This window comes from Adiantum capillus-veneris, chromosome 10 (assembly GCF_014529385.1).
Source record: "Adiantum capillus-veneris isolate H3 chromosome 10, ASM1452938v2, whole genome shotgun sequence".
In the NCBI taxonomy this organism is placed as follows: Eukaryota; Viridiplantae; Streptophyta; class Polypodiopsida; order Polypodiales; family Pteridaceae; genus Adiantum; species Adiantum capillus-veneris.
In genome coordinates this window covers 157,051,664-157,076,195 of record NC_140940.1, presented here as the reverse complement: position 1 = coordinate 157,076,195, position 24,532 = coordinate 157,051,664, and the positions used below count along the sequence as shown (strand labels likewise).

At 41.0% G+C, this 24,532-nt stretch overlaps 1 protein-coding gene across 1 annotated transcript; it reads right to left on the bottom strand.

Moving 5' to 3' along the window:
• Positions 1–855: 855 nt before the first annotated feature.
• Positions 856–3,705, bottom strand: LOC147449931 (UDP-glycosyltransferase 85A1-like). Its single transcript, XM_086522740.1, has 2 exons — positions 2,087–3,705; positions 856–1,898 (listed from the first exon to the last, which is right to left on the bottom strand). Exons 1-2 carry the CDS (start codon positions 2,616–2,618, stop codon positions 985–987), a joined length of 1,446 nt encoding a protein of 481 aa, XP_086378866.1. The 5' UTR covers positions 2,619–3,705; the 3' UTR covers positions 856–984.
• Positions 3,706–24,532: the final 20,827 nt, after the last annotated feature.

Below are 24,532 nucleotides of genomic sequence, written 5' to 3'. Positions count from 1 at the left end.
GACATACAATGAATATGATAGGTCAAGTTGTCATCACACACCAGAGATTGAGGCAGAGAGGGATTTTCTCGACAAACCTAGAGCTAAGAGGAGTTGGGGAGTGAGGAGCAATATGCATGATGCACATCCTACAAGAGCACATACAAAATGGATATAGTGCTCTCCTGTATATGACACCCCTCACTTAGAGAGTTGATGGAGTGGGGAGAATGGGTCACTTTCTACTAGAGATATAGAGGCATAGAGTGTGACTTCTCTAACATCCACTACCTCTAGCAGAGGATGATAGTCTCAACTCACCAAATTATCTTAGAGAGCTTGCACCCGCAATCACCATGCAAATAGGAAACTGACATTGTTTGGAACCATAAATGGTTCCAAGCACACACCTACAAGCCACGACCCAAGTACATAAGATGGAGATCTAAGAGATTCAGACATGACATCAACAGAGCAAGCAAGAGAGGGTGGAGCACTCTTCTTGAGACCTTCATGGGCTCTTCATCCCCCTACCCTACATGTGATCTTAATTACAAGGACTCATAGTTAGGCATCAAATGGAGCTAGCTAGATACATGCATATTATGACTTCACTCCCCAAGCATAAAGTATTTCAACCATAGACTTAGAGCTCCCACACATATCATCATCTTTAATCCCTCACAACTGCCCACACCTTTCTAGCTTACTTTATCACCATAGCACTTTTTTTTGTACCGAATAGTCATGTACATTTATGTCTCATCGGTCAACTTTGATTTTTAGAAGATATGAGTGAATAAATATTTCTTTGTCTAGTTCCTCGTCTCTTCAATCGAGTATTATGCATTACTGTTGGTGTCATTGGAGCTAATCCTAACTCTAACTAGATCCAAAACATTTTACGATTGTTTTAGATGTCAAAATGAAGAGACTCATTACAATCATATAGACTAAATATTGCATGCATCAAACTGTTGCAATGTCCCTACGAGTAGATAGAGTCTACTTTAAAGACTTGACTATGGATTGAATATTGGTGTATGCATAGCCTTTGGGTAGATAGCTCTGAGTACATGCTTCCTTTAAGAACTTGGCACTTTTATGAAGACGTTCTCCTTCTTCTCCCTCATGTAATGCTCGAATGACCCTCTCTACCTCTTCCCTATCAATCAAACCATTGTTTGGGTTCTCTTTGAAACCGAGACCAACTTTCCATTCTTCAATGATGAACTTAGCATCCAAGAACTGATCGGCAAAGTAAGGAAAGCAAAGCATAGGTACACCTTGGCTTATGGCTTCAACAGTAGAATTCCAACCACAATGAGTAAGAAATCCATGTACGGAAGAGTGGGAAAGTACTTTGACTTGGGGAGCCCAATGTGTGACATAGCCTCTGCCATGACACTTAATTAAGAGTTCCTCAGGGAATGTTGTGTATGATGCATCCTTTACAAGATCAGGACGAAAAACCCAAAGAAAACGTTGTTGACTAGAAAGAAGGCCAGCAACGAGTTCTTCAAATTGAGGGATTGTTAGGGAGGCAAAGCTACCAAAGGAGATAAAAAGAACGGATGAGCACGGTTGTGAGTCTAGCCACCACATGCAAGCTTCATCCTCCTTCCAAAAGCTTGTAGATATCTCCTCTTCGAGTGGCTCCACCAATGGGCCTATACCATAAGCTGGTATGCCTAAATTCACTTCAAGGGCTACCTCTTCTAGCTCTTTGAAGGTATTGACAACTATGGCGTGAGCTCTGCTCGTTGTCTCTTGTAATGCTTTCGACAAATATGCGTACATGTAGCGATTTTCTCCGAGGTGGTCCATGAGATCTCCAACTTTTATAGTAGGTAAGCCATGGAGGCCCTCTTTGAAAGTGTTATTCTTCAAACTTTCTCTTGCTTCCAATGCCTTCAAGACTACAATTGATGAAAATGGTGGGTGTTAGGAAGCCGACACTTGACCAAAGACTGCAGGGACTATATGTGCCTAATTACCTTTGTGATGTGTGTGAAGTCCCAATTAGGGCTGTTTTGTTGTTTTGGGAGCCCGCCAGGGGGTTGGGGTTGAGAGAGAGAGAGAGAGAGAGAGAGAGAGAGAGAGTTACCTTCTTCAAGAGACACGGTTCCCTGTTGGATATGGTGAGCCAGCAACAGAGCGCTATGACTGGAAGGATAAAGAGCAATTCTGGGTAAGTTGAGTTTGTCCGCTACACTTTGCGTAGAGGTGGTCATGAAGATGTCGGAGATGAGGCAAGTGACCGGCGGGTCTTGCTGTTGCAGCAGCAGGTGCTCAATTTGAGGAGCGAGGCTGTTGAGGGCTTTTAAGAAGCACTCCATGATGCCCACCCCAGTCAGGCTCAACTGGTTGCGATCGAACAAAGGCATGGAAATGTGTGTTCTGCGGATATATTCAAGCGGTGATCCACTGCGTGCCCCTGCCTCCGCATGCTCTCCTAATGGCGGAGGAGGCTGCTTAGAGGTGAAGAAGGAGTTGGTTATGTCGAGGAAGGTGATGGTGAAGCCCTCTTGAGCGGCCAGCCGCTTACAGAAGCGCATCATGGGGTTCACGTGGCCTTGGCCCGGCAACGCCACCGCCAATGCATGGTGCCTTCGCTTTGGTGCCGCCGCACAAGCCATATCTGCTCCTGACGACCCTGCTGCAACCCTGCGCTCTTTACATGCATTTCTGCCTCTGTGACGGGTATCACAAAGGGTCTAACTTTGGAGCATCTGCCGTTTTGTCATTGATCAAAATTACGCTTCACGTGCCACCATTTCTTTTGGCCTGCCAACGGAAGGCCCATCCATTACATATGCAATAGAGGAGTTATCTTTCCAGCTTTTGGTGTGCCCAATGACATATGCAATAGAGGAGTTCACATCCATGCTTTCGGAAACAACTGCATTTTTTAAAGGAGAGGGACTGAACCATAGCCATGGCGTAGTGTTCTTTGCTTGCTCCCTTCCCTGTTTCCCAGGGCCCCTTTCCTTTCATCATACCCCCTCCTTCAATGCTTGGGATGGCCAACTTCCTTTTCCATGACAGACTGCGTGCGTATTTGTCTTCAAGACCTTATAGATGGCATTCAACACATTGAACACTAGCCAATAGATGATATGAAACTCGCCATTGTGTTTGTCTAGGTTGTCCACAAGCTTCAACCAGGAAGTGTTGGCTCTAAACAAGTTGTCAAGTGTGGGTAAATTTTCCTAGCTTGCCTTTGTACTTTCACAACCATCTGAAAGCCATAGCATCCGAATTGACAAAAGAGTTATAGAGTGTCCAAGCGCATGCTTCATGTCATAGACATATTTACATACAATGACGAAGGGTTCGGACAACCCGCTGCTTAAAAGTATCTCCCTAGGGCATCCTTCCACTATTGAGTCTTAGGTCAATTCATGAGCGACTATCCAATCAAGAATCCTTAGCCCATAGCTGAGGAGATGTAACATTTAATGCACTAGTAACTTGTGTGTAGCAAAAGGTGATAACATAGTGAGCATTTCATTAAGAACAAGTTCCTAATGAGCATAGATGGCATAGATAGAGTACTTAATTTGAGAAAGCAACATAGCAATTGTTAGCAGCAAGATAACTCGGATACCATTTTTCAGAGCTCTCATTGTAAAAACATTTATTATTTCGATGAATCGAGAATATTGTAACTCTTATTTTTCGGATAAACTTTATAATTGATGAGCCGCGGCTACAAGCTTTTAGATTGTATCAACGTGTCTTTACCTATCTGTAGTTAGAGCTCTCAGATTATTAGATTTGACCACCAAAAACCTTGGCTAAGGTATAAAAGCCAATTTTTGTAAGTTATTATTATGTTTTGGATAATGAAATACACAGCATGAGCTAACGGCGCTCACTTCTCTCTTTTTCGCACTTTCTACTCTCTCCCCAATTGTCGCATGCAGTCGTGTCTGTTGCATTGCAACCGCAGGTAATAGCTCTACGCATTGAAGTACGCAATTCACTGTATTTCGTAGCTTTTGACGTCGCCGATCCGCGACCTAATTTCATCATAAGTAAGAATTTACACTTCAAAATTAAAAACTAAGCATAGGCGGGATATTGGAACATCATTGCTAAGCATTTAGATGCATTCTGCGTCGAAAACGACTAGGTCAGAAACACTTGACCTAAAGTGAGATTTGAGACCATAAGCATGTGTGCTTAGGTCTTATAAACATGTCTTAAAAGTTTCGTTATGTTTGGATGTCATTTGATGCTGTATCGGATGTGATTTATTTGTCAATGAGTGATTGGCTTTTGGTGATTTCAGTCACTTGAGTGTATCTTGAGTTAGATGCGAGTTGTTTGTGTTGTTTTCCAAGAGATTGACAATCTCTTGTAGCCTCTATGCACTAGTCGAGTTAGCTTTGTCCCATGGATTGACAATTATATTCGTGGTTCTCACTACGTCTGCAATAAGATAGGAGTGAGGTTAGACACCCGTTCCACATTTGGCGCCGCTACCGGGGATTGAAGAGACCTAAACTATGAAAAAACACGAGCGTCTTGTGACGTTATTCTTAACTTTCTTTAGGATCTCTTAGAGTAGAAACTTTCTTTTTAAAACCGCATAGCTTAAGATTGTCGTCTTTTACTGTGTAGAGGTAGTTTGGAAGTAATCGTACTTGCTGAGTACCTTTAGGATTGTAGGATTGTAGAATTAGATTAGGGTTTTAAGAATGATTGACGGACGAGACAAATCTTAAGATCAACGCTCAAAAAACCATTAAAAAACAAGAAAATGAGAGTTTGTGAACACTTTCCACAACCCCATTGCAATAGGATCCGAGGTGGGTCTCAAAATATTGCTCTCTCCGAAAGAATCAATTGTGAGTTGTTATGTAAAGGTGCAGAATTTCAGGTCTACGACTAGAAATAGCATCGAAAGACTGTCAACAAGTTAAACCAACTGGAGAGTATGCTTGGTAAAAATTTTAAGAATTTACAAAAACTCAGATTATTTACTTTTTTTTGACATTTTAAGCCAAATTAAGTTTTGACTTGACTCAGAGGCTTAAAATAGCTCATGAAAAGACTGTCCAGTGAAAAAGTTTTAAAAAGTGTTCATATTGGACCTAGAGTAAATAATCATAATTATTTACTTTCAGCTCAAAACTAACCAAGGTTGATATCAGAGACTCTATGCATGGTGCAAACAACTTTTGTAAAGGACCATAGAATTTGGATCACCAAATTGACCAAAAACTGGGTAAAAACTAAAGTCTGTACTGACTTTCAGGAACTTGACTGTAAATTGGAAAAAAATTTGTTCAAACTAAATGAAACTTGATTCATAGGCTTATATTGATGTGATAGACATGTGTATATGCTTAGTTGACCAAAAAGATGCAAAAATTTACCAAAAGTAAATAATCGTGATTGTTTACAGCTATCCCATTTTTCAACTTTTTTGATCAATTTAGCATACCACTAGCCTTACCATGTTGTATTAAGTTCACAAACCAAATTTGGTGAGATTTGGATCATTGGATAAAAAATTGTGGCCAAATTTGCAAAGTCAGTTTACAGTTATAAAACTGATGATCATTTGAACAAAAATTGTCCAAACTTGATAAAACTTGGCTAGGGAGCTTAAGTTTAGATACTTAACAGATCTATGTCAAGATTCAGACAAAAACTTACCATTAGGCAAAATTTGGACTCACAAAGGGGCCCTTTAAGGAGTTTGACTTTACCTCTCTCTACCAAAACGGGCGCATGATGGATAAATTTTTGCAAATAAACTCAAAAGTTAGCGGAGGTTTGAAAGTTAGAATGTTCTCTTCAAGCTCTATCTACTAATATATAGCACGCCATGAGATTCTTCATATTTTAGAAGATTCTTTTTTCCGATTCACCTATGATGTGACAACTCTGTCGGAATCTAAGTGAATCAAAAAAAGAATCTTGTAAAATATGAAGAATCTCATGGCGTGCTATATATCAGTAGATAGAGCTTGAAGAGGACATTCTAACTGTCAAACCTCCGCCAACTTTAGAGTTTATTTGCAAAAATTTATCTATGCGTCCGTTTTGGTAGAGAGAGGTAAAGACAAACTCCTTAAAGGGCCCCTTTGTGAGTCCAAATTTTTCCTAATGAAAAATATAGCTGGAGCAAATAATCGTGATTATTATTTGCTTCAAAAATTGATAATCTTGCACATCTGAGTATATCACAAGGTCAAGCATATCAAGTAGACCACACAAATCAATATTGGTGAAATTTGGATCACAAAAGTGAGACTTGAACCAAATTCTTGAAAACTGAGTCTACGTGGACGAAACAGTTGTTTGAACACATTTTGTCAAAACTTAGTGAAACTTGTCCAGTGACCTTAACAAGTTGTATACTTGGAAAATCAAGCCAAAAGTGTAAAAAACTAAGAAAAGTAAGTAATCACGATTATTTACTACTGCTACACAGAGACACCATTTTTTACTTTTGAACTTGTACAGTACTAGACCAACATAATATAAGGCCACTTGGCAATTTTGGGTTCAATCGGATCCAAATTGATACATGTTCACTCAGTTTTTAGGTTGCAAATTAGTCCTTTGGATTTTGCAAAAGTGGAATCTGAAAGTCTGAACTGTTGACTCACTTAGCTCGAATTGAAGTGATACACATAGACCAGTCTCAATAGTTAGCAAAAACTATACAATTCTTGTGAAAGAATAGCTAACTTGATTAAAATTGATACAAGAATTAGGTTGCAGACAAGGAATGGACATCTTGACAGAAGTTGCAATCAAGTTAAGTGGAAGAAATTGACAATAAGTCAATATCACGGTAAGTACTCTATCCAGGGCTTCACAAGTCTTTATGAACCTTAGATCTGGTCGTATACTAGAAAACCAAGGAGAAACCTCCAGTAGAGTATCCACCAAAGAGAGTATGAATCAAGGAAATTCCTTGCACCCTATCCTTGAGGAAGTCTCAGACACTTTTTTAGATTCAACATCTGAAATTTCTTCCTATTCGACTCACTCAGAAATCGGAACGACAGTGCGCTATAAGCATATACTCTCTTTTTATAAGACTAATCGCCATGGAGCTCATGTTTACCTGGATCCTAACGAAGAGTATGCTATTTGCATTGATGACCATGGTATTGAGTTTAAAGAGGAGATCAGGGCAAACAAACAAGGAAAAATGTACATGGATAGAAACGAACTCAGTATTTACGAGTTGAAAACCCTGACATGATAGAGGTAAATACCATAATTCCAGATATGGCAGCAAAAGAAGGACCACCAACTTTAGAATTTGAGGGATACGACCAAGCTGACTTGAAGCCTTTGAAACGGTTTAGTACAAATAATTCTAGGATCGGAGTATATTGTTGGGAGGATAGAAACGTCAAAGATCTTCTATGGACTTTGCATGCCAAATCAGGACAACTAACACCCATGAAGATCATCTATATCTTCAAGATCAAATATAAGGATTCAGTAGGTCTACCAACCTACGTGTTTAGAGATTGCTATAACAATAACTTTGTTATGATGACTCTTGAGGAGGTGGAACAAACCAAATACCAAGGGTACTCTATAAGGGATTGGATCTTGGGCCAATGACCAAAAACTATTCCAAGAGATGAACACCGTGAAAGATCTTCTGAGAGGAATGTTAAGAAATCAAAAACTACCTCATCACGAAGAAAACCAAGTGACACTAAAGCCAGTCCAGGGTTACATTAGTCACTATTTCCAACAAACTGGTTTGAAGGACTCGGAACATGACCAGCTGTCAAGAGACCGAGAGTTGAACCAAATAGACGTGTCAGACCAGCTGATTTTAAAAAATGGGTCAAAAAATACATTGGATATGGGGATCCATATGACCACTTAGCAAGCTTTAAGCAAGCGCTAAGAGCAGAATGCATATTTGATTTTTATACTCAATTCGAAGGGTTTGGAATGACATTAGAAGGAAAAGCATTGACATGGTTCTAGAACATTCCACCAAGATCAATCATGGACTTGAATACATTAGCTCAAGGATTTGTAGCTGCTTGTTCCAAAACGGAGATCAAACACAATACGGTCAAATCTATAGCTTTAAACAGAAACAAGGTGAGTCTGTTAAGGATTGTGCAACACGAATGAAACAATACATTGCAAGATGCCCAGAGCTAGAGATACCTGCAAAAGAAAGACTAGTATCATTGTTTCTAGAGGGACTGCTAAATAAACAACTTCATGCTATACTGTATAGAAAGAATCATACGACCCTAGAAGAGTGTGTGTTAGATGCTATTAACTTAGGAGACAATTGTGATACTTTCAATGAGGAAGATGTCCCTAAGGATAACCAAAGAGAGAAAACAACATCCACCAAACTAGCACAAGTGAGAACGGCTGCTGCAGCACCACTTTCACCCATAGAAGACATGCTCAAAAGGATGAATGACATGATTGAATAACATGCAAAAAGCACCTATGACGGCACCAGGGTAAGGGATACCTCAACAGAGACAACCAATTAGGCCACATAAATGGTATGCAATTGAGGGTAGATGGACCAACCATGAGACCAATGAGTGCTATTACCAACCAAAGTATGATGGGAATGTTCTGTACGTGCCTATGAGATCACAAGGACAACCCATGTACAGATATCAACCTAATATGGTCCCAGCTCAAAGACCACCAATGGATATGGAACGACCTCAACCCGTGTTGAGTCAAAAACCTCCATATCTGTGACATAATGTAGTGCCTATAAAGTACATGCATCTAGAGAGAGTCATAGATGAACAAGCACTAGTGCATGTTACATCCTATGCTGAGCCTAGTCCATCTACAATAATGGTAGAAGGAGATTGGTATAATTCACATCCACCACTAATGGAAGAGCCTGCGACTTATACTACACCAGAGCTTGCACCAATGTACTATGTAGCTAATCAAGGTGTTAGACCTTCTATGGTAAGACCCATGATTAAGCTAAGAACGAGAAACTGTCATAACTGTGGTGCAGATGATCATTGGAAAAATGAATTCCCAGAGACCCTGACAAAAACCTCAACCGAGTCAAAGCTTATTGCATACAATGTTGCAAAAAGGGAGGACACTTCCCTGAAGATTGTCCAAAAAATACTTTAAACAAGGGTAAAACAGTAGTGAGCGTAGTCCAAGTGATACCTAGTAGCTCTTCTGAGAGTGGACCGATTGTTCCAAAAGGTAATCACCAGAGCTCAGGCTAAGAAAAAGAAACATAACTCCTCCGATGATTCGGAAAATAGGGAACTTTCCTCTCAAAAGAAGAAAAGAAGCAGAAACAAAAGATATGATATGAGAAAACAAAAACAAAGGGATGAAATCGAGGAGAAAGCAAAGAAACTATTCCAGGAAAAAGTAAAGGAAACTAGAAGTGAAATCAAGGAAACCACCGTGAAATCTGGAGGATCAATTTTGGTTGACAAAATTTTTGAGCCTATTAATGCAGAGTGAGGTTTATGGTATGCTCGTATTGGTTACATGTTTTCTTTGATTTTGCCTCATGTTCTCACATCGACGCATATTCCAAGCGTGAGACTACAGCATGCAGGTTACAGGTGTTCACTATTGAGCTATTGGTTGATTTATGCTTGATTAGCGTGGTGGTCGAGTGATCTCCCACTTTTGACGCTTATGCATTGACATGATGTGTGACACAGTTGAGTCTACAGTGACGGCTCATGAGAGATGGAGGTCTCGATCTTCCCGATATATGCGATGTTGGTACTGTGGTCATACATGGCACATTCGGCATTGTTGTTTTAGAAGCATGAGACAATATCGAAGACAGAGGTGTGATGCATAGACAATTACAACACAGCGTAGAGAAACTGCTACATATGCCAGTGACGGTGATGTCACATTTGTATATAGTCTCCACCCATGATACATGTTTGACAGAGATGACACTTGCTCACGATTGCTGATAGATGAGTCTGCAACATTTCATGTCACATCATGCCATGACTGGTTTAGTACATTTGCTAGTGGGAGTTATGGTCATGTTCATTTGGCTGATGGTTCAGCGTATGACATAGAGGGTGCAGGAGATATATGTCTATTACTACCCAATGGTGCATCTTATACGCTTACACATGTGCGCTATGTTCCTGGGATTGCACAGATGTTGATCTCAGTGACATGTTTGAGACAGCGTGGCCGTCAGGTACTGCTTCAAGAGTGGTCATTCTAGTTGCAGCGGGTCGCCTAGTCATTGATCAAGGAGCTAGGTCTTATGTGGTTTACCCATTGCATGTTTTTGATGTACGAGACGGTAGAGTCTCAGTTACTACACTGACGTGTGATGAGTGAGAGACTAGGCGAGTCTCATTCGCGAGTGAGCTCTAGTATGCTACAAAGATAGAGCATTTAGTTGTGCAAGACATGTCAGTAGACTCTGCAACAGCAGAGGTGGAGTGGGTTTGCTCTAGTGAGTCACAACAAGAGTTATCTCATTTTATGTTGAGAGAGGTGCTCCCTAGAGGCATATGCAGAGATGACGGATATGGAGTTTTTTTATATTCTTATGCTAGATGTTGATGATTATTTTCCAGGACACAGGGTACCACCTATGGACGACAGGGACATGCATGTTCCAGTGTCAGACGAGACACACCCATACGTGATGAGTGTTCATAATGATGCAGTGTATGCATAGAGCACTGAGGAAGCCAATAGAGCCAAGATTGCACATATATCATCAGCATTCAGGTGTCTCATGTACCACCTATTAGTATCGAGGCCCGACTTAGCAGCTGTAGTGGGAGCATCTGCAGTAGGGATTTCTAGTCTAGCGATGATTGATGCTAGCATGGCGCTTTGTGCAGCATTGCAGACCATACATAGATGTCTATAGGATTTTCATGTAGGCTCTAGCATTTATTTTCACTCTCGCCTAGAGCCGATGCGACTGCATGTAGATCGAGTGAGTGAGCCAGTGGACGTGGGTTGAGAGAGTCTCTCACCTATCATCTTGTATATACTAGTAGATAGCTAGTAGGGTCCACTTATACGAGTAGTCACCTAAGTGGGAGTATGTCGGGGTAAAGGCGATGTGCCTCACCCTGGGCTGGGCGCCTAGTGCCCGGCTGCCCACTGACACTGATCACTCACACTAACCCTCATCTTATTCCTATGTACATATAGAGAATAAGGGGCTAGAGGGTACTGCCTCTGAGAGCTCCACCACATATTGTCTCCCTTACACCTCACCCTGTCACGCTTGCACGCACGCTTCGTGCACCGCATGCACACTCTACAAGCTACTCATGAAAGGAGGGGAGGAAAATTTTTTTGAATTTCCAAACCAGAAACTGAGAAGACAGAAATGGTAGAAAAAAAGAGATACCAAAAACTTGAAAGCTAGACCTATGCTATCAATCTCCAATAGAACACAGCTTCTGATGCAGATAGATGCACATGATTGTGTCAAGGACAAAATCAATGGTAGATATCCTTTTTAAAAAATCGAGAAATGGCAAAAATTACATTGAGAAAAACGAGAAAGGATACTCAAGTAAAACCTAAAAACCAAGACAAGGTTTCAACCATGACACGAGTTGAGCGAAGAAAGAAATATCGAGTTGAAAAAAGCTCTAAAGAAGATATACACAGTTGAAATGGAAACCACAGAAGAGGATGGTAAAGAAGTAATGAGCATTCCATCTCATTACAAGAAATGTACTCTCCAAGACCAAAAAATCATAGTCGAACAACCTATCAGGGAGCTACAAAAACAGGGCGAGTCCTATGAAGGACCTGAAACCATAAAAAGGATAGATCTAGCCGAACAAGGAGAAGAGCCTAGACCAGCCTACATTGCATATGACCTTATGGAAGAAGAAGAAGAGCTTTTGTTAAGCTTACTGAAAGAATACCGAGATATCTTTGCTTGGTCTTATAAGGATCTCAAGGGTGTTGATCCAAAAATCTATCAACATACCATACCCATGAGGGATGACGCAAAACCAAGTAGACAAAGGCCATACACATATAATGAAACATTTGCCAGAAAGATCAAAGAAGAGTTTGAAAAACTAAAGGAAGCCAAATTCATTTATGAAGTTGAACACACAGATTGTGTTGAGTCCAATTGTGGTAGTACCCAAGAAAAATGAAAAATTACGAGTGTGCGTCAATCTTAAGAAAGTGAATGCAGCTACCACTTGATACCATATACATGTGGTAGTGATGTGTGTGAACACAGTAGGACCGCCGGGGCATTTTTTCCCCTCTTTAGGAGGTTTTTTCCCCCGAGCATTGTATATACGCCCATCACTCTAGGGCTATCTATCTTTCCATTGCATACTAAGTAACACACTCTCTATTGTGTGCCTTGAGCTTCCTTCGTCTTCTCCAAGCTGCGTGCATTTCTCTGCAACCCTAATTCCAACAATTGGTATCAGAGTAGGTTGCGTCCTCCCGGTCTTAGTCGCCAACTGCTCCAACACACGCCTCCTCACTTGCTCCAATTTTAGTGAGCTTTGGCAAGCGTTTGCAGGTTGAAAAAAATTTCAAGCTCATTTCGGCCTCCGTTTCCACTACAAGCAGTACTGCACATGCTATTTCGTCATTTTGTGCATAATTTTTGTCAGTGCCATTTTTAGCATAATAGGTGCCTCATAGTCTTCTACGGTTTGTGCTATATAACACGTGTTGTTCTCGCTCCGTTTCTCCTATTTTTGGGCAGTTTTCACATCAGGTGCAGCATTTACCATGGCTGACAACAACACAGATGTGTTCAAGATGTTTGTTGCTGAGGACAGGTTGGATGGGGACAACTACCCTATGTGGGCTTATATGATGCAACATCTTCTTGTGTCAAAGGGCGTCTAGAACATTGTGCAAGGCATTGATGTACATCCTGGTTTTGAGGATGCAGGTGATGTTGAGGATGTTGTAGGTCTTGCTGCAAGGATTGCTGCTTTTAGAGTTGTTTTGCCTACGGTAGAACAAGATCGTTGGGATGTAAAGGATGTTGAGGCTCATGCATTGATTGCATTGTCTGTGAAGCACACCATTGTTCCTCACATCCGTTCAACAAAATCTACAAAACAGGCTTGGGATATTCTAGCAGGTCTTTATGCAAGCCGCAATGAGGCTAAAATTGCTTTGCTGCGTAAAGAGCTGGAGTCAAAGATTATGCATGAGGAAGATGATATGGGCACTTTCCTTGCTAGTGTCAAGGATATCAATGAGCAACTTATTTCTGGAGGTGAAGTGATTTCAGATAGTTCCCTTGTGAAGACTGTTCTTGATGCCTTACCAGATTCTTACAAGGCTTTTGCTAGTACTTGGAGACTTATGACCCAAGGAAATCCAGAAGTTGCCAAGTTTGATGCATTATGCACATTGCTGTTGCAAGAGTCACTTTCCAGAAAAAACAAGACTAGATAGCGTGCAGTTGAATAGGCTTTTATTGCTTCTCAAAGAAAGGGTGGTAACAATAATGCAGCCACTTCTTATGGTTCTGTTGCGAGTGGCAAAACTTTTGTTCCTAATGCTTTTGCTGGCAGCACTTCGTCTGGCAATTTTGGTGATAAGGGCAAAATGAAGATGTGTTGCCATTATTGTAAAGCTAATGATCACTTGATCAAGCAGTGTCCTAAATCATTTTACCAATATTTTGCCCGAAAAATGGCTATTTCTACTTATATACACACACCTAGAGGCTTGATTTGGCGTTTGGCCCCATATAACTATAGATACATGCTGTATAAGGGCATATGTACTTGGGTTAGTCCGAAAAGTTTCGCAATCAAACAAAAACCCTTAAAATAGTCAAAAATCATGCCCTTTTTTGCTTTTTCTGCTATTGGTTCCGCATTTGAGAATGCCTCCCCCCCTCCTAGCCGGAGTCCTCCCGGACGACAAGGTATCGCCTTGGAGTATGTGCCATGCATAGGTTGAAAAATTTGTGCTAATGCTTGGCCGATTAATGTGGACCTAATTTATGCATACTCGGTCAATGCATAGAAAAATTAATGTTGTGCAAGAGAAGGGAATAAGCAAGATGCTTATTGGCATTCGCCGTCGAGGTTTCCTATTTTCTTTTCAAGTAATAGTTGTAACTCTACTGCCTTTGTTTAATTGTCTTTTTTGCAAAAGGAAATCGCTTTGCCGCTATTGTTGATATAGCCGAGTTGTTTCTATGGAGAGGATTGGCTGGGCCGGAATGGCGGTGGACCGTATTTCTTTTGCTTTCCATTGGTAGCTTGTTTTTGCCGGTCTTTGTAGGTGTTTTTCTACTTCCTGTGTTGCCACTGTTTTGTTGTTGATTGGCATACACATAAGCCGGTTGTCCTTTTTCAAATGCAGTTGTCTGCCTTCCGTTGTTGCTTGTACTGAAGGGAGTTCCGTTTACTTTTGTTTCGGTATCCAAATGCGAGTAACATTTGGGTTATTGCTGAGCATTTTCTTTGGGATCCATATCTGTTTTATGCCCTTGGTTTTTGGTTGAACTATCTGCTTCGGTTGAATTCTTTCGTTGCATTGTTGTTTGTCTGCCATGTCATTTCTATCCTTCCGCATCCATACTTGTTTCCCTTGTTTTGGTAACCTAGATCTTTGCACTGTGGTCGGTGACTTCATATGTATGTAGCTAGCATGGTTGGCTTTTACCTGTCTATTAGCCTTGGGCATCATGTTGTTCTTTGGTGGCACTCTTGCTTTTGGCTCTTTTTCCAGTGATTGCATGGCTGACGGCTGATTATTCTGGTATTGCTGAGCAAAGGCTATTACTTGTTGTTCTTGTGCATGTTGAATTTTGATTTCATTCGCATTCCAATCTATCTACACATTGTACTCTTTTTGCCAAGGTTTTCCCAACATCATTGGGTGTTGTGTGCTTTCATCCTCGACTACATAAAATTTGTCTGGATAAATATATTGATGTACTTGTACATGCAATATAATCCAGTCCAATGTTTTCAACGAGTGTGATGTACTACTTTCCAGCACTTGAGGAGTAGGATGAAGTTGACCTATGGATTTGATCTATTGGTATAATCCGTAAGAGATCAAATTTGCTTGAGCTTCAGAATCAAGCAATGCCGTCGATTCAACTTCATTGCTACCCAGTTTGACTGCAATTATTGGCTCCACTGTGTCTTTATCCAACTTCGTTAGTCGAATGGCATTGATTCGCAATGGTGCTTCACTTACTTGTTGTTGTCGCAGAAGTCTTCGTTTTGCAATGCGTTCTTTTGCTTCTGCTTGAGCTTCTTCTCGTACTCTCTGTTTTTCCTTCATTCGTTGTTTTCCTTGATGAATTTGTTGAAGCATATCCTGTGTGAGTGGTAAATGATATTTCTTTAGTCGTCGACATCCACTAATCCAGTTCGGCATTTCTTCACCTGCTAATGTAGCAAGCTTGACAGGTCCGCTTTGTGATAGATCACTAATCACAAAGGGTCCCATCCCTCGCTTTTTAAGTTTCTTGGCATGTTGCTTCAAAGTATAAACAAGTACATAATCACCTGTTTTGAACTCTTTAGTGCGCACATGCTTGTCAAAAAACTCTTTTTGTCTTCTCTTTTGAGCATAGATTGAAGCTACAGCTCTCAAGCGGAGTTCATCTAGCTTTTCAATATCATATATTCTTGAAGAGAGCTCATGCCCTGTACATTCTAAGCATTTCGCTACTTGTAGAGTTGGAATTAAAAACTCTATGGGTAGTATAGCATTTAGGCCAAACACCATGTTGTACGGTGTTGTTCCTATCGATGTTTTGTAAGCTACCCTGTATGCCCATAGTGTTGAGTGTAGCTGTTGATCCCAATCTGTTCTTGACTCTGACACTATTTTAGTGAGGACCGTGCATAGTGTTTTATTTGTGGCCTCAATTTGTCCATTTGCTTGTGGATGGTATGAGCAGATTTCCTATGTATGACCATGAATTCCTCTAGCAGATATTCAATGACTTCATTAAGAAAATGTGTCCCACGATCACTGACAATTTCTATTGGTAAATCGTATCGTACAAAAACATTCTCATACAAAAATTGTGCAGTGGTCCGTGCATCTGCTTTTTGCGTTGTCTTTGCTTCCACCCATTTTGTGAGATAGTCCATAGCCACAATGATATATTGGGTATGGGTGCGATATGCAAGAGGTGAGATAGGTCCCACAAAATCAATGCCCCATTTTGCAAATGCTCTTGCTCCCATCATTGGCCATAGTGGCATCTCATCTCTCTTTATCGGCGCTGACATGCGTCACAACGCTTTACAAACTCTTCAGCATCCATATGCAATGTAGGCCACCATATTCCTGCGGTTAAGACAATTTTTGTCGTCTTATCGCCCGAAAAATGGGCTCCACTTATTCCGCTATGTGCATGTTCTAGAATCAGCAGGTATTCTCTTTCACTTTCACGGATTCTAAGTTGATTGTCATTTCCTCACTTTTAGAGTTGGTTCCCAATTAACTGAAAGTCGCGAGCTTCCAGCTCTATAGCCCTTTTTCGTGCTCTTGTGATGTACTCAGGAAACGTCCTGGTGGTTAAGAAATCAATGATATATTGACTCCATGCAAGTGCAATGTTTACCTGAAACAATGTTGCGTGATCCACTGGTCGTTTGGCACTACATATAGTACAATTGGTAACATAAGAATGGGTGTCCGCATACATAGTTGGCCAATAAACCCCTAACTGTTTCAGTCTCTGGTGTGTTTTCACTGTTGAACAATGAAATGAATAATCCTGGACATGTGCTTCTTCAAGGTAGCACTCGGATTCTTCCGGATTTATACATAATCGTAGGATTTGGTTCGATCCTAGATGATACAACCGTCCTGCTATCAACTGGAAGTTTTTTGTTTGTCGAATTGTTTGTTGTTTGGATCTGTATTTCGTATTATCAAATCTACTTCCAAAAGAAAGAATGCTAACAATTCCCTGAGACCATTTGGGTATCATTTCAATATTGAAAAGATAAGCATGTGGTATGTCATCATCTACTCCTTTAGGAGCTTCCCTGTTGTGTATCCTTGAAAGATGATCCGCTCGTAGATGGGTTTTACCCTTTTTGACCACCACTGTGAAATCAAATTCTAGCAATATAATAAACCGGCGTACAATTATCCTTGTATTGCATGGTTTATTTACCAGATACAAAAGAGCTTGATGATCTGTAAAGAACAAAAAGTTGTTTGCGAGCAAATAATGCCGAAATTTCTTTACAGCCTAAATAATTCCTAATCCTTCTTGTTCAGTGGTTGTGTAGTTCTTTTCCGCACTGTTTAACTGTCGGCTTGCATAACAAACTGGAAAATCCATTGTTCCGTCTCCAGGTTGAGCCAGAATACTCCCAATTGCATATGCAGAAGCATCAATGTGAACATGGAATATCTTTTCCCAATCTTGTGCTTTAAGTACAGGTGCTGATATAAGGTTTTCCTTCAGCTTTTGGAATGAAGTTTCACACTCCTCAGTCCAATCGAAATTTACTAGCAAACGATACAGAGGTTGTGTGATGACCGCATACATGTATATGGATCTTCGATAATATCTACAGTGTCCCATGAAGGATTGCACTTGTTTAGCATTAGTAGGCCTGGGTAGGTCTAATATGACTTTGACTTTGTCTAGGTCAGCCGTTCTTTTTGGGAACTACCACAATGGGTGATACCCAATCTGTATGTTCAATTTCATAGATGAATTTAACTTCCATCAGCTTGTCAATCTCCTCTTTGATTCGTTTAGCAAATGTATCATTGTACGTATAAGGACGTTGTTTGCTAGGTTTTGCATCAGATTTCAAAGGAATTGTATGTTGGCATATCGATGGATCAACTCCTTTGAGGTTTTTATAGGACCATGCAAACACATCTTTATATTTCTTGAGAAATTGTGTTACCCGTTCTTCTTCTTCAGGCTCTAAATCGTTTGCTATATAGACCGGCTGAGGCTTTTCACCTGGTTCCGCGAGGTCTATCCTTTTTGCATTTTCTGGCCCATCAAAAGATTCTTGGTTGGTTCTTTCCGTGACGGGTGGTGGCATGATGATTTTTCTGTTGTGGATGGTAAATTTTCGATAGTGTGATGGTACATTCATGTTTCCCTTTTCTGACTCCCCTTTACCATCACTATCTTCTTCAGTAGTCCATATCTCATGTAAAGACCGTTTCAGTTCTTGGTATTTTTGTTTAGGCTCTAGTTTGGTTCACTCTTGGTCTTTTGTTGTTTCTTTTTTTTATTTTTGAGATTTTTGTGATTTTGTTTCTGTTTTAGCTTTTCGTTCCTATTTTATTTCCTCTCGCGTCCTTTCCCTTCTATCTTTTGAGAATCTTCCTGATATTTGATCTTTTATACAATCCTCTGCTTTTATAAGCATCAAATAGTGAGTTTTACCTTTTATGTTGGGCATCAGGTTCTATCTCACTTTGTTTCCTGCTCGTTTCCTCCTATAGCGTTCCTGGCGTCTAGGGTGATGATTAGCAAAATCATAAAACTTGATATTCCCGGTTTCCCTTCCTCGCTTGAGGTGTCTGAACAGTCATTATTTGCATCATCATTTACTTCCAGATGTTCAGAGGAGTTATAAAACTCTTCGTGTTCTGGTGGTTCTATCGTCTCATCTTCTCCTGGTATAATGCTTACCATGTAGTATGGTAGCACATCATAGCCATCCTTATAGCAAATTTTGTTGTTGGACTATCTGTAATTGTATAGACATCCAATGTTGCTAGTATGTGTTCCCATTCTAAAGGTTCCAAGGCATCTTCACGAAAAGGTTCCGGAATACTGCTTGTCCTCAATCTCTCTTTCTAAGACGCATTCCTCCCTTCTTAAGCTTCCACAATGTAAAGCTCCGCACATCCATAGCTCTTTTTGTTGCCCTAACCATGCTAGGAGTTCCGATCCTGCTACTGTAGCTGAATCAAAATCTTCCATAGGTGTTGGTTCATATCTTAGTAACTATGGTCTTTCAGGTGTATTTTAGTTGTTGTCTTGCCATGTTTGAGGTATATGTGGTCGTAACCCCAATCTTGGACCATCTTCAATTGTCGCATGAATGGTCTTCCCAAGATGATCTCATAATTGTTCTTTTGGTCGAAATCGACTATTGCAAATGTATGCTCGTACTCCACACAAAGTGACAATCACTTTTTCTAAGAGTCCTAGAGGCTTCTCCATGAACCCATCTGCCAATTGCCATTTCATTTTGGTAGCTCTTAAAGCTGGTTTTCCCCATTTTTTCCAAATTTCCTTGGTGGCAATAGCAACTCCCGCTCCACTGTCAAGAATAGCTTTGGAAACTACTCCTTGGAATTCTACTGGTAGTGTGGTGTTTCCATCTTCTTCCTCGCAATACTCTCCAACCTTGTTTAATGGTACTGGCCTAGTGTTTAGTTGAGGCATGTCCAACTTTCTAATCCCTTCCTGTAGCCTCAAGGTGGGGTCTTTCACTCCAAATTTTTCTAGGCATTTACCTACTATGGTCCACATGTTTGGTCGTAACCTTAGGAGTTCGGCTAATGTGATTATGCATGCCACCGGGGTGGACAATAACTCAATCAATCCTTGTGAATCCATCACTTTGTTAGAAGAAAGTCTTTGAGATGGGATTGCTCTCACTTCAGACTTGGCTTCATACTCTCCTAGGTAAGAGGGTAAAGGTTTCAGCGAGTCTGGTTGGCTATGCCCCGAGCTAATTGATCTCTGGTCTCCCCCTTGTGAATGTATCTCAAAGTTCATTTGTGATCTTGCCTCAAATTCTTCAATAGGAGGTAAGATCACATTCTTCTGTTTTCTCGTGTTATTCATGTGGTTACTCATCCTGTTAGCCTCGTTGGCCTCACGGATTTGCTTCCACAGATCGTCTAGACCGTTACAATCCTTACCCATTTCTGTCAATGTTTTAGGCTGGAACCTGTCACTTGCCTCATCTGTTGTATTTGGCACTATGATAGGTTCTCCTCTGGACTCATAGGCATTAGTGAGTCTTTCCTTTGTTCCTACTTGTTCCTCTAAAGTTGGTTGGATAGGGGTTGGAGCTGGTGCTTCATGCCAATTTGCAGGTTTACCCAGCGGGTCTTCCATCAATAATTGAGTTGTTTCAATCATCTTTTTACACATTTCCAACCTTTGTTTTTCTATCTCCGCATATGGATAAGTCATCCACCTTTGCTCCTGGGTTTGGTTCTTTTTGAGTCTGGCTTCATAAGCTTTTAGAAGCGCATCCAACTACTCATTTACCTTGTCTGCAAATACAGACCTTCTTGATTCTGCACTTTTGGGCTCTGCTATTTCCTTGGGTGCCATGGCTGTCGTGGTGTGTGAGCTTAAGCTAGCTAGATCCTCTAACCGCTCTAATCTCTCCTTTGTATATTTTAACTCCTCGGATAGAAGTGTTTTCTCTTGTTCTATCCTGGCTTTCATACGTGCCTTTCTAGCTTTCCAAGTGCTTCTCTGATTTTTTGTTTCTGAACTTTGGGCATCAGTTTTTGGCTCTTCCATTATGGGTTCGTTCGTCATTCTTTGAGCTTGGGCTCGTGTTACTGCCTGAAGAGGTATATGATTGTTTCATTTTCTGACCCTCCACTGGAAGGTACTGTTTCTAGCATGTTCAAGGTGGTTTTTGCTCCTTTGCTCGGTTTTTAGGGCAATCGAGAATCAGATGAGTAACTCCACACTCGGTGCAATATGCGTTGACTCTAATGATTTCATCATGAGGACAGTCTCTTAGCCAATGGTCTCCACCACACTTGTATAGAAGGGTCCCTTGGGTTGTTGAGGTGCTCCTTGAGCTCCCCTTTGTTGGTACGCATGTCTCTATCCGCCTATGCCTCCATTGGCTATGAACAACAATGTTCGTTCATCTAAGCTATATCTTCCTTCTCCTGCTGCATGTGCAGCTGTTGGTGGTCATGTACTTCCTATCATGCTCCATAGTTCTGATATCGAGGGTTCTTTCGGTGGATAATAGGAAGAGTTTGCCGCATATCCGTTGGGATCTTCATAATATGCATACATAGGTACCAAAGCCTTCTCCTCTGATTCGGTTATGGTTGGTGTGTATCTTATACCGACTGGTTGTAATCCTGGTAGGGGTGGTTGTTGCCCCAACACTGGTTGTGGTCTTTCTACACCTATAGGTCCTGGTAGGTTGCCTGCTTAATACCTAGGCATGGGTGGAACTTGAGGAGAAGCTACCTGAGCTTGGGGAGCGTAAGGTCTTTCTCTCACATATCCTTTGTTATAATAACATTCCTCTGTCCCATGGTTCGTCCATTTTTGTTCAATAGCACACCACTTGGTCTGTTTAGCCTGGGGTTTTTTGGCGTACAAGTTAATCTTTTTTAGCACTTCATCTACAAGCAGCTCTTGGTTTACAGCTACTTCACCTTTCGGTGCTGTCTTAGAAGACTTGCTTCCACTTTGTTGTGAAGATGAATCGTCATCAAGGTCCTTGAACTCCCCCTCTTTGTAGACCGCACAATTGTCCACAAGGTAAAGAGCCTCGTTGGTCAACTCATTCAACGTCGTGCTCCTCTTCATATGTAAGTCTTTCTGGAGATCCGCATTCCTTAGTCCTTGGATAAATATAAGCATAAGTCTGGACTGAGTTGGCAGTTCTTCCACATAACAAAACTTAACATATCTTTTTAGTCTTAGGGCTGCCTTCCGTACAGATTCCCCATCTTTTTGTTTGAATTTATGGATTTGTGAGACGGTATTATGAGCTATCCCCCTTTGTGAGAATTCCTCGATAAATTCGTCAAACACTTCCTCCATAGACTCAAAGTCTCTACGCTCTACAAAGTCAAACCAAATAGCAGCAACATCCTCTAGGGTTAGTCCAAACCCTACAAATTGGGTAGGGAAGTCTAACACCTCTGCAGCTCTAATTACACGCACAAAGGCTGCTACATGATCTCTTGGGTCTCTGTTTCCTGTGTATTTCTTGTATACCCATTTTTGCACTTGAGAAGGTCTAATTCTACGATGGTCTACAAACCTCATCATTGGATCTCCACGTCCTAATCGATATACCTCCTCAGGTCTTCTGTAGTATGTTGGTTCCTCTCCTAGTGGTGCTCCTAAGCCATAATTTCTAACAGTTCTCGCCAAAGATGGTTCATCTCTTAGAACTCGTTCTATGGGTGGTCCTCCAGGCTCTGTTGACCCTTGAGTCTTTGGCTTACTCTCTCCTTGATACCTTGAATAGAGTGGTGGTTCTTGCAGATCCCTTACCCCTCGTGCGGCTTGATAACCATCTCTGTTTCGGTCTTGTTCCAATGTTGCACTCTGTAGAAGCCATGCCTGCAATGATGACTGAGTTGCTGATTGGTTTTGATTGTTGAACGTCTACGGTCGGGTGGAATGTGAGGTAGCGTCATACTCTTCAGAAAAGGGATTTGTCGACTTGCTTGGGATGTAGGTGGCTCTTGGCACGTCGTTTGGGGCGTATGTTGATGCTCCTGGAACTGTCGCCTTTTCTACCTCCTCTAGGAGAATACATAGGTATTCTCGCTCGTATCTATCGACAAAAACTATACCCTTCCCCATAGCAGTTTCATAAGAGAATAAGTAAAGAACCTTGTCTTTGCTTAATTCGTTTAAGTATGGTTCTTTGCTGCGAAAGTATGCGACTATACCCTCACTCTCATGCTTGTAGATTCCCACGTTCTCATTATAAGTTAGAACCCTGGATGTTTTCTTATCATACATGAAAATAGCTCCGGGCCGATCAATGTTTGGTGGCGGTTCTTGAGCTTTTGAAACCATTTTCCCTTTCGCCACATTATCTCCATATCTGTTGTAATCTTCAAGGTTATTGACTATCAGATAGTGGTTCCCCTTTTCGTCTTGAAATCTATCTCCATCATCATAGACTCGAATTATCTCCAATCTCTGAGGCGGCCTCTCTTAGATACAAATGCACTTGCGTCCTCGATAGTCAGAATAGACTACGGCTCCCCTCTAAGAAGATCACATTGAGCTTGGAATCATTCAAAGGATTTAGGGAGGTGCTTCCTCCTGGCATTGGTCCGTCATAGGTGAAACCTCCTGGCTGTTGACTACCCATCATGAAGAAATATTTGTCTGACGAAGTATCAGTATCACTACCTTCTTCAATAATCGGTGCTAGTGGATCTAGCCTTGCCTGAGTTACACTCTCCTCGGTGAACACTAAGCTACCTTGGTCACCTGCCACCTTCTGGTCTCTAAAAATGTATCTTCCTAATCTTAAATTCATCAAACTTATCAATGCAATTTACCACAAATCCAACCACTCACCTGGAAAAGGATCAGTCTCGGCGCAACTTCTTGCTTTGCTGCTGAATATACCTGTACACACAAGTTTTTAATTTCGTCAATCGAATCAAAGCATTTAACTGCTAGAGGTTATCTTAGTAACGATTGGTATAACTGGAGAGTTAATCTCAACCACTACTGTATTTTATACACTACTGATGTTCTGGATTAGGTCTGCTAATCTGGAACTGTATTTCCCTCGGATGTTGCTCAATTTACATGAAAAAGTCTGAATTCAGTCTTTGCTCCGTCAAATGGACAAACAAGGTCCAAATTCACTTTTGAAAGAAGTTCTGGAATCCTTAAGCCAGATGGAATCTCACTGTCTAAGCCCAGTCAAATTTTCTCTTCAGTAGGCCCCAATAAACATCCTACGCATAGGATGTCTCCTGCTTTGTTTTGCTTGGATTTTTGCACTATGGATTGATGTGCTGAGTCCAATGCTGTTTTTACTTTTTGATTTAGACACCTATAAGCTGGTCAGTGGATTAGAAATCTGTTCCGATAGCTTACGCGTAGGATGTCTCCTGCTTTGTTTTGCCTGAATTTTTACACTATATATTTCCCTTGATGTGCTGAGTCCACAACTGTTTTTACTTTTTGATTTAGACACCTATAAGCTGGTCAATGGATCAGAAATCTGTTCCGGCAGCTTGTTGCTGATCTTGATCAGTCTAATCAACTCCAATTTGGACCAAAATTGACTAGGGGGCTTGCCTCAGGCTATACAACACCTTGTTATTCCCACTATCAGTATCTGGCTTTAATTTCTTGCTTTAGACATCCTACGCGTAGGATATCTTTTTCATCAGAATGGCTTCAAATTCAAAACACAGGCTCCCCTTTAGTTGCTGATCACTTTGGTATGCTCAAAATTAGGTTTGGAGTGTAAAATCACACAGAAGACATCCTACGCGTAGGATGTCTTTTTGGCCTGTTTGACCCCAGACTTGACCCACAGCTTCCCCTTGATGTCAGCAACCCAGTGGTATGCCTAGATTTTGGTTTGGATTTCCAAAGTCCCCAATTTCAGCTGTTCTTGCCTTTTTCAGTTAAAAGTGCTAAAGTCTGCTTTGAACCCAAATTTTCTCACCCAAATGAGGTGAAACCCCTCTCAATCACTCAATATACCATGCAAATCATGCTCATAAATCCATCATATGGTTTTGGTCTTAAAATAATGCTTTGGCACAATTTGGCTAGGATGTCTGGCAATTTCAGTCTATCTGGCCTTATCCTATCAAGATATGGTCAAATTTC